The 15649-nt window shown below is 50.1% G+C and overlaps 6 protein-coding genes across 6 annotated transcripts; 3 read left to right on the top strand and 3 right to left on the bottom strand.

Annotated features, from left to right (window-relative positions):
• Window positions 1-92: 92 nt before the first annotated feature.
• On the top strand, window positions 93-3337 carry M437DRAFT_52225 (uncharacterized protein; the record flags this gene model as incomplete). Its single annotated transcript, XM_041022320.1, has 2 exons — window positions 93-274; window positions 337-3337. The coding sequence occupies 2 exons, from the start codon at window positions 93-95 to the stop codon at window positions 3335-3337; spliced, it is 3183 nt and encodes a 1060-aa protein (XP_040878476.1).
• Window positions 3338-3903: 566 nt separating this feature from the next.
• On the bottom strand, window positions 3904-5695 carry M437DRAFT_76594 (putative major facilitator superfamily transporter; the record flags this gene model as incomplete). The annotated part of the gene is made up of 3 exons (XM_041026649.1): window positions 3904-5089; window positions 5146-5407; window positions 5467-5695. The coding sequence occupies 3 exons, from the start codon at window positions 5693-5695 to the stop codon at window positions 3904-3906; spliced, it is 1677 nt and encodes a 558-aa protein (XP_040878477.1).
• Window positions 5696-6300: 605 nt separating this feature from the next.
• Window positions 6301-7674, bottom strand: M437DRAFT_76595 (zf-C3HC-domain-containing protein; the record flags this gene model as incomplete). The annotated part of the gene is made up of 1 exon (XM_041026650.1): window positions 6301-7674. The coding sequence occupies one exon, from the start codon at window positions 7672-7674 to the stop codon at window positions 6301-6303; it is 1374 nt and encodes a 457-aa protein (XP_040878478.1).
• A 240-nt stretch (window positions 7675-7914) lies between these two features.
• On the bottom strand, window positions 7915-9892 carry M437DRAFT_52292 (uncharacterized protein; the record flags this gene model as incomplete). Its single annotated transcript, XM_041022331.1, has 3 exons — window positions 7915-8478; window positions 8525-8952; window positions 8995-9892. The coding sequence occupies 3 exons, from the start codon at window positions 9890-9892 to the stop codon at window positions 7915-7917; spliced, it is 1890 nt and encodes a 629-aa protein (XP_040878479.1).
• A 730-nt stretch (window positions 9893-10622) lies between these two features.
• Window positions 10623-12325, top strand: M437DRAFT_52065 (glutamate decarboxylase; the record flags this gene model as incomplete). The annotated part of the gene is made up of 4 exons (XM_041022291.1): window positions 10623-10867; window positions 10917-11279; window positions 11331-11509; window positions 11559-12325. 4 exons carry the CDS (start codon window positions 10623-10625, stop codon window positions 12323-12325), a joined length of 1554 nt encoding a protein of 517 aa, XP_040878480.1.
• A 728-nt stretch (window positions 12326-13053) lies between these two features.
• On the top strand, window positions 13054-14707 carry M437DRAFT_52078 (amino acid transporter; the record flags this gene model as incomplete). The annotated part of the gene is made up of 2 exons (XM_041022297.1): window positions 13054-13395; window positions 13472-14707. 2 exons carry the CDS (start codon window positions 13054-13056, stop codon window positions 14705-14707), a joined length of 1578 nt encoding a protein of 525 aa, XP_040878481.1.
• Between the last annotated feature and the right edge of the window lie 942 nt (window positions 14708-15649).

Raw genomic sequence — 15649 nt, forward strand, 5'->3', positions numbered from 1 at the left:
AGTACATCCATATATCGCATTTCTTTACTGGGATACGGGAACACACTTACGACAGTATCGCTATCTGCCTGGAGGGGTTGCGCAACAAGAAGATGACGTCCTACGAGGATACTGTGACGGGCCATGCCTACAGCACACTGCTGCGCATCGGACTGCCCGCATACACGATGCACTTCAAGAGCCCGACGTTTATGAAGGAATCCATGTTGGAGAGGCTGGATAGATCGGTTTGTAAGGGCATACTCAAGGCTTCGGCGCAGCAACCAGAAGTCAGGTTAGTCACATGCACGCCTCCATTCACACTTGCCTATGACTAATGCGCTTGTTGCTCTGCAGAGAAGGTCTTGGTACCGATGACAACGTTTGGAAAGACATGGTCACCTTGTTCCGCGCCGCCATTCCCTCGCTCGAACGCCGTTCCTTTGCCGTCTGGGATCCTTCCGCCGTCGATTACGAATCAACCTCGGGTGCTCTCATTGCTCAAAACTACCCTGGGCTGTGGAAAGACTTGGAAAGGCTCAATGACCTGGTTTCGATCCTGCGTAACACGCTCACGATCGGCGAGAAGGCTCAAGATCTGGCTGCCGAGTGCACATTCGACCAGGAAATATTCAGATTGATCAACTGTTGCGTGCGAGTCACGGCAAGAGGATTTGATGGCGATGCTGGTACTGGCGATGAAGAAAAGTGGCAGTGGATTGTGAATGCTTACAAGAAGCTACTCATAACCTCCCTTCAATTCTTGAACAACCTGGTCGCTCGCAACGAACGAAGGAAGCTGATGCTGTGGGTTGCCCTGTTCGACAACTCAACCGAAGGTATTCTGGCTGAAGATACTGACGATGCGACTGGCGGCCAACCTGCTCTCGGCGAAATGCCCAAACCACCTGTCTCCACCGGCGATATCCTGGTCGCACTTGGCGAGACAAGCAAGGCTACTTATGATGCTGCACAAGATGCCTTGAACGCGAAACGACTTTTGGCGAACAAGGATCAAATGAAACCTCCCTCAAGGCCTGTATCTGGATATGTACTGTTCGTGAGGCAACATCAAGCAGAGACGAGAGAGGCTCTTGGCCCAACCGCAACTCCAGATAGTGTCGCAAAAGCTCTCGCTGCCAGATGGAGTATTCTGTCCGACAAGGAAAAGACAACTTTCAACAAACAATACGATGCCCTTGCGCAACAGTATGAAAAGGAATTGGCAGCTTACCAGGATGCACGACGTCTCGCACAAGCCGAAAAGGACAAGTCAGACAGAGCGCATGCAGACCAAGTTGCTGCACGAATTGCCCACATTGAGGAGCAACTCGGTGATCGCATGAAGGCCGAAGGTACAAAGGTCGCCCCCATGGAACCTCCGGTCTACAACGCAGATGGAGCTATCGCATTCCCCGACGAAAAGTCAGCAACAGGACCTAGACCTGTGGCAGAGGATGACTACAAGATGATGTTCACCGCCTCGGCAGGAGCCAAGATTTTAGAAAGCGGTAAATCAGAACTCATGAAACGATTGGAAAGCTATCCTGTTCCGCCACCACAACAAGCTCAAATCACAAGCCCAGCTTCACCTATTGCTTCTCCAGCCTCACCGGTCTATGAGAATCGGACAGATGAGGATGATGTAGGCTTGGACGAAGAGAGCGAGGAAGAGGAGAGTGAAGACGAAGACGAATATCCTGGTTCGAGCGAGGATGGACGTGGTCTCCTGACAGACGTTCCGCTGATCCTAGGACCGTCGGAGATCGAAGTATTGCCTATGATCGTCATGTCTGGCATTGTACCGCCTGCAAAATCAACACAAGCTGGCACATCAACCGAAGAGACTAACGCAATTGTCAATATGCATACGGTTAGATGCCATCTGCTATTGGCTCAAGACAATGGAAAGAATCTGTTGAGAGAGCTCTTGATATTTGTTGCTGCTTGGGACTTGCGAGAGGAAGAGCTCTATTTCAAATTCATGGTCAAGATTATGGAGGCAATCTTGGTAAACGGCTTGATGCCTTACGCTTACCACGCCTTCCGGGACAAATCGAGATCCAAAGACATAATCTCACCGGCTCAAGCGGTGATCATGAAGCTGCTTACCAACATCTTCAGATCGAGAGCCGAGGCTTCCAAGACGAACCCACAGCCCAGTGACTCGTATCCGCTCAGAGTTGACGTCCACATCGTCAATTTCATCTTTACCGAATTCCGCCAGCATATCATTCCGCAAACATGTGCACTCATCTTCCTGCAAGGCAAGATCCACCAGAATCTAGCTTCGCCTGAAGACTTCCCGCTTAACTTGTGGGACATGGAGCGTATGTACGAAGGCGTGTACCAATACCTCGAGTTCTTCGCCGTGCTCACCGAAGAGAGCATTTGGAAGGATGTGATGGCACAGTGGGAAGTCGCGAGCGAGCTTGTGACATTGCTCAAGGAATTGGAAGCTGCAATCCCTAAACTCGGACCTGGAGGCACATCACACGGACCCGTTCCAAGACGTCCCCCTCCTCACCAACAGAATCATAATTACCAACCGCCGGCTCACAATTACCCACCTCCACCAGCACCACCTCAGAACCTCAAGCCTCTGCCTATAAGTGTGGAACGACCATTCGATTTGTCTCCGGATCTGGCTAACACTCTTCCACCACTTCCTATCCCACCGACAGATGCCAACGCTCAGCCTCCGAACACTACAATTTTTGAAGCTGAAACTCCCTTGGCATACCCAGAGGATCCGCAAGATGAGCCTTCGGACTTTGAGTGGCGCAACCTCAAGAAACTGACGGTCCTCGTACTCTCCTCGCTGATCTGGAAGAATCGCAAAGTGCAAGACCAAGTTCGTGAATACGGTGGATTGGAAGCACTGGTGGGCTGCTGCCGTCACGATGAGCACAACCCATACATTCGCGAACACGCCATCATGTGCTTGCGCTTCGCAGTCGAGAACAACGAGGACAACCAAGCCGTAATCAAAGACATGGCCGGCATGGCAGCAGCAGGCGAAACCCGCATGCCCACCTACGCCGAAATCCCCCACGGCAAACTCACTCACCCAGACCAACTAATCCCCTTCCAAGTCCCACCAGTCCCTCAAGAAGTGCTCGACACTAATGGCTACGAAACATTCATGGATGGAAAAGGTCAAGTCGGCCTCCGCAGAAAAGATATCGGCCAATTGTCTACAGGACCACAGAAACCTCGTCCGCATCCTAAAATGACGGCGGAAAAGGCTGCAGAGCTTATGCAGACTGCACTTCGCGACCTTCCTTTGGGTGATAAAATCCTTTTGGATAAGGAAAAGAAGGAAGCTCTTGCCAAACTTGATAGAGCGTTTTCTTAGGCGTGTTCTTTCTCTGGAGACACCATCTTGAGAGAAAATAGTGTGCATTTGTATAGGTGCGTTGGGACCGTGGTCAGCACACGGAGATGGTGAAAAGGGGTTTCATGACATTGACCTATGTAGGTGCATAGGGGGCGAAGAAAGTCTGTAGCCTTCAATCCAATTCATCGTTCTCCGACTACGCAGAGAGGCAGAGAATACGCTACGAAAAGGCACAGTGCTTTTTGGAAATCTAGACATATCCACAGAGATGTCTGTATCTGTGGTTTCTCAGTGGACAATGTTCTGTTTTCTTGTTGGTATTGTGCACTTTTACAGCTACACGAGTTACATACTTGACGCGGGGAGGCAGGAGTAATCAAGACGGAAGGCATGAACAGAGGACATCTTGATCCGCAGCATCAGAAATTGAAAACGAGAAATCTGCCTTCCCTTGTGATAAAGTATGTTGCCATTCTAATCTACCTTTCTATACACATCTCACCATCCAAAAACTCCACAACCCACCAAGACAAATGAACGGACAACAGAAACAAAAACACCCCTGATATGCAATGTCCATCTTTCTACTTTCTACTCAAATTATTATGCAAAGTATGCTCACGCATAAACAAACTAACAAAGCCCGCCACACCAGCCAGAACCACAATAACCACCCACACAGCCCTCAAACTCTCAATATACGTATCGCGAACCCCGTCTTCCCAACCAGGGGGCAAGAAAGAGATATCGCCTACATCATCTCTGATACGGGCGATAACCTTATCCGCACCAGGTAAATCTCCAAAACGTGCGTAGAGACCAGCGGACAGTTTGTTTTGGAACACTGCAGAGGCGATGGTGATGCCGATTGTAGAGCCGGTGCTGCGGAAAGCGTACGAGGCGGATGTGATGACGGCTTGGTGTTCGTGGCCTACTGCTGAGAGAAGGGCGAGTAGGGTTACTGTTAGCATAGCGCCATAGGCAGTTCCAGAGGCAAACAGCCAGACGAAGGGAAGTACGCCATTGACGCCTGCATTAAAGGTAGTGGCGATGAGCACAGCGGCGATGATGTATAGCGTTAGTGAAAAGGTGGAGAGCCACCAGTAACGGCCTGTTGCGCGCATGATCACGCCAGCGCCTAGAGAGCCACAAGCTGTACCGATGGATTGGGGGACTAGTCTTGTGCCTGCTGCGGTGGCGGATAAACCTTGGACGATCTGGAAGTAGATGGGGACGTAGTAGAAGAGCGCGTAGACGGCCATAGTCAAGAACCAGTTTGTCAGACATGCTGAAGCGACGGTGCGGTGGAGGAGTAGGCGGATAGGGATGACGGGTTCCTTTGCGACCTTGTCTTCGACGTAGACGAAGGCTACCAAGGCGAGTCCGGAGAGAGGCAAGCTGACATAGACCAGAGGGTGGTTCCAGGGTACGATGTTGCCGCCACTGTTGAGACCGAGTAAGAGCAAAACAAGGGCAGTGCACAAGGTAATAGCGCCGAGGAAATCGACACGCTTGATGCGTTCCTTTGAGTTGCCTTCCTTGATAGGAATGTCAACAAAGTACCAGCCAAGGATACCAGCAAGCACGATGAAAGGAACCTGGATGTAGAAAGCCCATCTCCAGTTAAGGTGATCGTTCATAAGACCACCAAAGATACCTCCCAGGCCCATGCCAGTTCCGTAGATGAGGTTTGCAAAGCCTTGCCAGAGTCCACGCTTTCTAAGAGGGATCAGATCACTAGCGATGAAGGTCGAAATGGTGTTGAGACAGCTGCAATGATATCAGCAACGATCCTTTTACCTGAGTCGCACAGCACTTGTACATACCCACCACCTGTACCAGCAACAACACGTCCCAAGATCATCATGGGGGCATTCTGAGCCAAACCACAGATCAAAGTACCAATAGAGAAGAAGCTGCTCGCGAATATGATACCAGCCTTTCTTCCATAGATATCCGACATCTTTCCCGAGAGAGGCTGAAAGGCAGCATTGGCGATCAGATAACCTGTAGCGATCCAAGAGAGCAGAGTTGACGAGTGAAAGTTTCGACTGATGGGAGAAGCAAGAGTGGCCACGATGGTCGAGTCTGGAGAGCCAATTGATTAGTATACTGCCGTTCAAGCATCGAGATTGGGAGATGGTCACCCATAGCAGCCCAGAAGGAGCCAACCCATAGACAGACCATGATGACCACGACTTTTGCAGAGGTAGGCTCATCAATCGCATCCGCCTCGCCCTCTTCCTCTTGTGCAGCCACACTTCTGTCAATGGTTCCATGATCGGGGTGTGCCTCGTCCAGCAAAGGTCGTTGTTCATTGTCATCATCAAGTGGTGATGGTGGCAACACCGTGATGTTATCTCGTCCGCCCGCCATTGTCGTCGTTGTCGCCGTCAAAAGTACAAAGTGTACCAAAGAAAGTTGGCGATGGCATCTCGAAACATGGAACCCCACGCTCTGTGACACACGCGACTTCACCGACCCTCCGTCACTCTTCGGCGATATCGATTCCCTATCCCCGACTCGTCATACCATCATCACTTTTTGACAGGCATCAGAAAAATTCCATTAGTTTGCCCCAGGATTGATTATCGCACTTAGGGGGAGCAATCTACGAGAACATGCAATCAAAATGCTATGAAGTTGATTGGTGTGACCGGATGGTAATACTGTGTACCTCGCCGAAGCTGCAGTTCTGCTTCATGGACATTTACCAACTGCCGAACTGGCGGGACCCAATGTCTTAGGCATTGAGGCACGTATCAGCGACAGCAGATCCTCCTGCTTATCCCGGAGAGCAAGCGAAGGCCACTTGGATCGAGACTTTGGAGATCAGTTTGCGACTTGTCTGTCCTGGAAAGCAAGATATTCTGTGACGGGGTGACACGAGCAAGAACGAACATAGACACTTGAAAGAAGCGATGATGCCTCTTTATACTGAGTATGCATTTGTTTGACTGGTTGATATCTCCTTTCCTGCTTCAGGCAGCGGGCGGTGCCCTTCTTTTGAATCCTAGAACCGTCTTCAGACGCCTCAACTTGGATAGCCTCTCCTTATCATGCTTCTCCGTCTCTGCCCTGCTCAGTTCTGGCATGGACGGCAGAGTCTCCAGAGCCAAACTTTCTCTACCATCATCCGTCGCTCCCGCATCACTCTCCACATCGTTGTCAGCTACAGCAGAGCCATGAATAGTACCTCTCGATCTACGCCTCTGCTCATCGATATAGCGGTCCAGAACATCAAGAAGGATAGAGTGAGCAGACTTGCCAGCATAGTTTCCTGTAGCAGCTTGGGTGGTCGGATTGCGCCAGGGACAGTGCTCGCGATGTAGCTGTATGAGGTCGAGGCTGCGGTCTTGTTCCTCTTCATCGTCGTCGTCAAATCTGTGGGGTTTGTAGTCGGGCTGGTACATCCAGAGACCTATTCTTTGGAAGCAGGCCTCGCATGCTAGGAGTTGCGTGCTGGATTCTGTCGAACCTTGCCAGCCGCAGATGGCAACTTTTAGTGCTTTTTGCTTCGTCTCTTCTGCGATGTCCGTATCCTCGCTTGAGCTGGGTCCTTCTGGCTCTTGGAGAAGAGTTGTCGGGAGGTTTGCGAGAATCTTTTCAGGAGATGGATTGAGTTCAGCAGGTTGTAGAGTCAGGTTGGCGAGTGACGGCTCTATCTTCAAGAGAGACTGGAAACGCATGCGCAGTTCGGGCTGCCAGACAGTCGACTTGACAATAGGTAATCGGTAAATGTCGTCCTTGCAACCAGCCTTCCTCCATAGACAGTCTTCCGAGTGTCCCTCAACAATGAGCTCCTTGTACTTTTCCACCAATGCTTGTTCCAACTCTTCCTGATCATTGTCCTCGTCATCATCATCGTCGTCTTCTTGTTCCTGCTCTTGAGCTTCTTCCTCAGTCTGGACGCGACGTCTCTTGACGATGGGCTCGACCTTGACCACGACTCGCTGTTGACACCCTCCCTTGCAACCGACAGTATTTGTATCCACACACCACCATCCTCGCTTAGCCCACTCGACTTCATTGATAGCATCAGGCTTAGGGTGCCAATTGGTAACAGGGCCGAAGCTGCGCAACCGCTTGACGAAAGCATCATGCGACCATGGCGCAAAATTGGGCTCTCCTCTGACTGGGTTAATGGACGACTTTGGTACTGTCTTGCTGCGTAGGCTGGCCGCTAGAGATGTCGTCGAGCCGCTCGATCGAATGCGCTTGGTTGCTGGTTCGCTGATTGTGCCCTGCGATACAGGTCTAGGAGGTGTTGCTGCTGCCGGCGCCGAGGGAGATCCGAAGCGGCTGTCGAGGAGTTTGTGAAACTTGCGTTTCGTTGTCGCAAGTGCTTCAGGCATTGTGTGATGGTGATTTGGATGTGTTGCGACAAGCAATCGAGTCTGTTGTCATTTATTTGGGTCTTTGTTGACAAAAGCGCGACAATCACATGCAGCTCGGCTCCGCTCTCATGCTGTCAGCAACAAACGCCATCAACTCTGCCGCGAAAACATCAACCATCACATTTTGCATTTTTTGAAATGCGAAGTCAACTGGTTGTCATATTGCTTCTATGATTCTTACTAGCTACCCATTCTCATTCACAGCTCCTTCTCTGGCTCTTGGTTGTGATACCCATCCACGCTGGTAAAGAATCCTTTCTCCCATCTCTGATGAAGGGCTGCGTTGTACATCGCTTCTCGGCGCACGTTCCTGTCACTTTGAGTACTACTTGGAGTGCTGCGCGTGCTCCGTGATGTCTTGGCTCGTTTCTTGGGTGTCTCATACCTCACTGTCGAGGAGCTGCGAATCGGACTTGCTTCGCTCGCTCTCGAGAGGTCGGTTTTCTCTGCCCCATCATGCTCTATGATTGGCTCCGAGTGTCTCGGCTGTGGAACAGTTGGTCTGTCCCTTCCGGGCGATGGAGTGCTTCTTTGAGACTCTTCGTCTTCTGCCTCTGAGTCCTTTATGCCTAACTGTGCATGGAGTTCTTTATCTGCTTGGAATATGTTGGCCGAGCAGAGATCTCCAAACAGCATCTCCATCGACACATCGTAAGTGTAGGTCGATCGGTCGACGGTACAAGGGTATATGTCTTTTGGCTTGAATGCTTGCACAAGCTCACGGAGCTCCAGGTAGGACGAATGACGAGAGAACGGGAATGTCTAGCACTGTTAGAACCTGTCTTAGCAGGCAATATACTCAACTCACAATCTGCCGTTGCTGCTTTATGCGATCCTCTTCCTCCTGCTTGGACTTGCCCGTGATCAGCCTTGTCAGTGCTGGAACCAGCTTGTCAATAGGCAAGTTGTCCATGTCAAACTCGTCATCGGGTCTACCGTCTTGACTGGTGATTTCGACTTCATCACGCAAGATCTCAAGATCAAGGTTGATAGACTCCTTGCCGTTCTTCATCAAACTCGAGAACCATTCTTTCATTGGTTCTTTGAGCTCAGGTTGAGCCTGAAGCACTCTGTTACAGATGGCTAATAGCTGCTGGACGCTGCCCAGATCATATAGCTCAAGAGAGTGCGTCTGGTTTAGATCACCATGGCCTCCACCAGCCCCAATTTCGGCAATCTCGTTACCTTTGTGTCGAGCTATGATCGGCGTGATCCAAACCACATTAGCTGCATGCACTTTGTCAGCTTTAACTAGAATTGCAATTTGAAGAGACTTACGATTCTGAAACACTTCACAGCGAGTTCCTCTTTCGCAGCTATGGATTCGTGCGCCTTCCAACGAGTTTGTCAGGCATCCAGGATGCTCGTGGTTGCCTAGTTTGTAGCCCACTAAAGGTGCAGTCTGTGGTCCGTAGCAAGTTGGTTGATCTCTCTGTGAAGAGTATAAGCGCCAACGATAGTCATCAAGGTGGACTCGAGTTTTCAGAGCAGCTGAAAGTGCAATCCAAGCCTCCTCATAGCCAAACGTCCACGTATTAAGATAGAAGATTGTTTCGGGAGGATATTGCGAGGCTTTCTTGATGAGTTCATTCAAACCCTCGCCTTTAGAGGGCATCTCATACTCTAGAGCATCACTAGAAGCGAAAGTTGTGTCGAGGTATATGTTATCAAGTCTCTGAGTGCCTTTGGTATATGGTAAAAGAACGGGATTGCGTATCAGCGTGTTGACCCACCATTGCTCTGATCGAAGATCGCCTGTATAAAGAATGGCTTTACCGTTGCCTTCGATCAAGAACATGCATGATCCTAGACAATGGTTGGCATCGAAGAGGGTTACTCGGATAGATTGTCCGGGAGCTAACTCGATCTCAGTTGGCGTTTCGAGAGGGATCGGCTTGATGTGATTTTTGAGGCGGCGATATGTCTGCTTTCTTGATTCTAGGATTCCTCTTGCAAAGTTCATACGATGAGGGTATTTTTCCAAGCGAAGAAGTAGTTCGCGAGTCTGAGCTGTGCAATAGATGAAAGTTGACTTGAACGACTCCAGTCCCTTGAGATGGTCACTGTGGACATGGCTCAAGAAACAGGCGAGCGGAGGCGGCTCGTCTGGATAGTTTGTGAAATTGTCAATGCGGATGTAGGGGAACTCCCTGACGATGCCGTCGAATGTCGACATCTCATCATGCACTTCATCTATCCGATACTTGTATGCGGAGGATCATCGATGGTCCCAAATGAAGGGTCGCGCATGAGAAAGACGCGTTGCGACGCGGCATGTGAAAGTTCTTGATGACGTTGTCGTCACATTCGACGGCGCTTCGAAAGATTGCACGGGAGCAAAAGCGGCCTCTATCTACATGTTTCAAATTCCAAGTTTCAAGGTCATGCTCATAGCAGGCGGACGAAGAAGCCACAAGGCAGGGGCAGGCAAACTAATTGGTTGCTTGTAGATGCAAGGCGGGAACCAATAAGCTCCCGTACTCCGCCTGCGACAACAAGCAAGATTCAGACCATCAAAATGCACAGTGGTGATCCGAATATGATGCTAGCCATTGAGATAGTCTTCAATTAGGTCCTCTCTGTGGAAACCACATTCATTACACAAGTATTGTGCATTTTTACATCTGCACCGTGACTGTCTTTAGCGCAAAGGGATGAATCAATATAAAGGCGGTGGATGTAGCTACCCCGCGAAGATCATGTTCACACGTCACTTTCCAAGCTTGTCTTGGCGAAGCTTAGCTGGAGCTCGTGGTGACGATTGACTCTCGAGCTTGTTGGGAGCTTTGTGGAAAGCTACCCGGTCGTGCCGCTCTCTGTTTATAACTTGCAGATCTCCCTTTAGCCATCCCCTTTTGACTTCTCATTCTTCTTCCTAGATCAAGAATATCACATTACACATCACAATGGTTCACCTCGGACAAGTCACCAAGGATTCTGAGATCCAGAAGGACTCTCAGAGCAAGATTGACCTCTCTGGTCTGGGTCCTGAGGGCAGCCAGCCCGATGACTTCGAGACCAGCATCTACGGTAGTCGCTTCGCAGCAGAGGACCTGCCCAGACACGAGATGCCTGACAAGGAGATGCCTGCTGCCACTGCCTACAGAATGATCAAGGACGACCTGACTTTGGATGGCAACCCCACCCTCAAGTAACTTCCACTGCTCCGATTCATCCTACAATCACTGACAATGCCACAGCCTTGCCTCGTTCGTCACCACCTACATGGAGCCCGAGGTCGAGAAGCTCATGCAGGATGCCTTTGCCAAGAACTTCATCGACTACGAGGAGTACCCTGTCACCGCTGACATTCAGAACCGCTGTGTCAACATGATCGCCCGTCTCTTCAACATCCCTACCCACAACGATGACTCCAACGCCATGGGCACTTCGACCGTCGGCTCATCCGAGGCCATCATGCTCGCAACTTTGGCCATGAAGAAGTCTTGGGTAAACAAGCGCAAGGCCGAGGGCAAGGACTACTCTCGCCCCAACATCATCATGAACTCTGCTGTCCAGGTCTGCTGGGAGAAGGCTGCCCGCTACTTTGATGTCGAGGAGAAGTCCGTGCCTTTGTGAATTGGCTGATGTTCAAGTGCTAACCGACCCAACAGGTACGTTTACTGCACAAAGGACCGTTACGTTATCGACCCTAAGGAGGCCGTCGACTTGATTGACGAGAACACCATTGGTATCTGCTCCATCCTCGGTACCACCTACACTGGCGAGTACGAGGACACCAAGGCCATCAACGACCTCCTGGTCGAGCGCAACATTGACATTCCTATTCACGGTAAGTCTTCTTAGTCGATATAGCCGCGACTTATGCTCACTATTCATAGTCGATGCCGCATCCGGTGGTTTCGTTGCACCTTTCGTCAACCCCGACCTCATCTGGGACTTCCGTCTTGAGAAGGTCGTCTCGATCAACGTTTCTGGCCACAAGTACGGTCTCGTCTACCCCGGTGTTGGATGGTGCATCTGGCGTGACCCTAAGTACTTGCCCACCGAGCTGATCTTCAACATCAACTACCTCGGTGCTGACCAGGCTTCCCTTACCCTCAACTTCTCTCGTGGAGCCTCCCAGGTCCTGGGTCAGTACTACCAGCTTATTCGTCTGGGCAAGCACGGCTACCGTGCCATCATGTTCAACCTCACCAGAACTGCAGACTATCTGGCCGCCTCGGTTGAGAAGATGGGTTTCAAGCTCATGTCTCAGACTCGTGGTAAAGGTCTTCCTCTGGTCGCTTTCCGTCTTAACCCCGACGACGGCCACCTGTTCGACGAGTTCGCTATCGCACACCAGCTCAGACAGCGTGGCTGGGTCGTCCCTGCTTACACCATGGCTCCTCACTCTGAGGGCCTCAAGATGATGCGTGTTGTTGTTCGTGAGGACTTCTCGCGCAGCAGATGCGATGCTTTGATCGCCGACATCAAGCTCGCCATGGAGACTCTGGGCAAGATGGATGAACAGAAGATCAAGGAGCACAAGGAACAGATTGCCAAGCACGGCACCTCTACTGGCCGTCATAAGAAGATGAACCAGCACTTCACTGGCGAGAAGCACTCGCTGCAAGGCAAGACTGGCAAGACCCACGCCGTCTGCTAGAGTGTGATTGAAGAAACAGCCACAGAGCACACAGCTATAATGAATCAATGACTTCTCTCTAAACCAACATCTGTTGTGTCCTTTGAAGAGCATAAATTTTATGAAGTGACAGTGAAGTCTTATCAAAGAGTTTATATCCGGGGCCGAATACTTTGGCTGCCAACCGCGGGCCGTCGAGATCTGGACCGGCTTCACGGCTGTGAGCGCCACCTCGCAACGCATTGCTTGTCTTTTTGCTTGAAGAAGCCATTCAACTTGGCGCTTTGTACTCGAGTAAGTATTACTGGGCCACAAAAGATAGGCAGACAATCGATTCAACATTCTCGTCGACTTGCACTTTTGGGTAAGCCAAGGCAATTGAACGCCGACAACCGGTGGGCATTATCGAGTTGTACACAATCTTCTTTGTCAAAAACGTTTGAAGGATTGCGGAGGACGCGCACTCCGCATTGCCGGCAAAGCGCAATGATCCTCTTGTGCCCCATGACATCAATTTGCGTGTGGTAACAAAAATTCAATACTTCTGGGGCAACCGTCCGGCGAGGGGACTATCTTTTGGTCAGCTGGAGGGTTCAGATAGGGCACTCTGGCCCTTAAAGGATCTTCCACTCCCTCTGTTTTACTTTCTGGACACTCTTGTCTTCTTACTTCACGCTCTACTCCAAGGGATCACATTGCGAGAGAAGAAAGAGCCGGAAAGACACAGGGACAACAACATCATATAGACCATGGCTGGCGGTGACTCCTCGGAAGATGCGCGACAACTCGCAGCCCTGGGACATGCCCAGGAATTGAATCGAACATTCTCCCCACTGGCTATGCTCGGCTTAGCATTCGCCATTTTGAACTCATGGACTGCTTTGGCGACATCGTTAGGCCTAGCTTTGTCTAGTGGAGGTCCTACTTCTGTCCTTTGGGGACTCATCACAGCAGGCATTTGCAACCTATGTCTTGCAGCAAGTCTAGCAGAGTTTCTCAGTGCCTACCCCTCGGCAGGAGGCCAGTATCACTGGGCTGCTATGCTCTGTCCCAACAGTCGCATGATCTCATGGATCACTGGATGGATCAATGTGAGTAATACCCCATACAGCCACCCCCACAACCCACACTGTGCCATGATTGTGCTGACACATAGATTGCTCACAGGTCGGTGGTTGGATGGCCCTTACCGCTACTGGTGGATTGCTCGGATCGCAACTTATCCTGGGCATCATTTCGTTGATGGACTCCTCCTACAAGCCTAAGAGTTGGCAGCAGTTCTTGATCTACATTGGATACAACATTTTTGCATTCTTGTTGAATGCTTTCGCCAACCGTATCATCCCTCACATTGACAGAGGTGCTATTATCTGGTCCATTACTGGATTCGTTGTTGTGTCCATCACCGTCCTAGCATGCGCTTCCCCACACTACAGTTCTGCCGACTTTGTCTTTGGCGACTTCATCAACACAACAGGCTGGCCTGATGGCCTTGCATGGTTGTTGGGCTTGCTCCAGGGTGGATTTGGTCTTACTGGCTTTGACGCTGTCGCACACATGATCGAAGAAATCCCCAACCCGAGAAAGACTGGTCCTTTTGTCATGATCACCTGCGTCGCCATTGGTACTTTCACTGGATTCATCTTCTTGGTGTGTCTTCTTTTCGTCGCTGGAGACATCAACCAAGTCATCGATTCCGGCGCTGGACCTCTCCTTCAGATTTTATATAATGCTACGAACTCGCATGCCGGAGCTATCTGCCTGCTCATGTTCCCTTTGGTCTGCACTGTCTTTGCAACCATCGCCATCATGACCACCAGCTCTCGTATGGCCTGGGCCTTTGCCAGAGACAGAGGACTTCCATTCTCCAAGTTCTTCAGCAAGGTCCAGCCAGGACTCGATGTGCCAGTCAATGCACTCGCTCTTACCTTGGGCCTGGTCATTATTTTTGGATGCATCTTCCTTGGTAGCTCCAGCGCATTCAACGCCATCACCAGTGCCTCGGTCGTCGCTCTCAGTATCACCTACGCCATCCCCATTGCCCTCAACGTTCTCCAAGGACGCAAAGGACTCCCCGCTGACCGTCCTTTCATCCTGCCTAATTGGTTTGGCTGGTTCGCCAACCTGCTTGGTATTGCCTACGTCACCCTCACCTCGGTGTTGTTCCTTTTCCCTCCCGAGCTGCCCGTCGATGCCAACAACATGAACTACTGTGTAGTGGCATTTGGAATCTGGCTGTTTATCTCGCTGTTGACGTACATCTTTGACGGCAGAAAGAATTACACTGGCCCCAAGGTGGATATTGTTGATGAGAATGTGCTTACAGCTTCTCCATCGCCTGAAATGACGAGGACGAACAACGAGATGGATTATTCGGAAAAGGGCAAGGAGTCGGGATTTTAGATTCATGATATAAAGCTGCGTAGCTTGTGAATTTTATGATATTTCATTGTTGAGATTGATATGGTCATGAAATTGTGCTTTGCATAAATTGTGTGCTCTAATCATGTCATGCACATGATGTGTAAAGCTCATTCGTCTCCATCATGTTGGCAACAACCATCAACCACGACTATCGTTGCTTCCTACCATAATCCATTAGATTCTTCCATCCATTAATCCACAAACTCTTCGAATCATCAACCACCACCATCGTAGCTTCCAACAACAATCCAACGACTCTTTTCAATCAACAACCACAACCACCGCCACCACAATCCAGACTGCACCACATTCTCTGAGCACGCACTCCATTTAACCTCACACCTCTCTCAAAATAGCTGTAAAAATGCATGATACTACCAGAAAACTGGACACTTACCGCTGAGAGGCAACAGAGTATGGACTCTCTAGGAACAGCATTTGTCTATGGATGAGATCGTGCCTTTTCATAGCGTCTATCTTACTCTATGTTGTGGTCGGAGTATGATAGAGGTTACGTTCTTTTGAACACGAGGAGGGTAGATAGAGTTGCTGAACCATTGGAAAAGGTCAGCACAGGCAAATGAGCAAGGGAAAGAGGTTAAGATAGGATAGTGTTCCTTGAAATTTTCATCTAATAGAGTATTCTTGACAGTAAAAGAGAGCAAAAAAAGAAAAGGTCTGTCCAGCATCAAGAACATCCAGCCAGGACTCAACGCAGTATGAAGCCATGTCATCCCAAGACCCAAAGCAACTTGACGCCAAACCCAGCAGAAAGACAACCGAAAGCAGAAGCATGGAGAAAAAGGTACAGAGGATAAAATAGCAAAGCAAATGGTCTTTTACTTTTTCGTTCAGCCGTTGATCCATCAGCAATGAGAAAGAAAAGAAGTAACGAAAAAGGTACACGAAGAGTAGGAAAAG

Source organism: Aureobasidium melanogenum (assembly GCF_000721775.1).
Source record: "Aureobasidium melanogenum CBS 110374 unplaced genomic scaffold scaffold_15, whole genome shotgun sequence".
Classification (NCBI taxonomy): Eukaryota; Fungi; Ascomycota; class Dothideomycetes; order Dothideales; family Saccotheciaceae; genus Aureobasidium; species Aureobasidium melanogenum.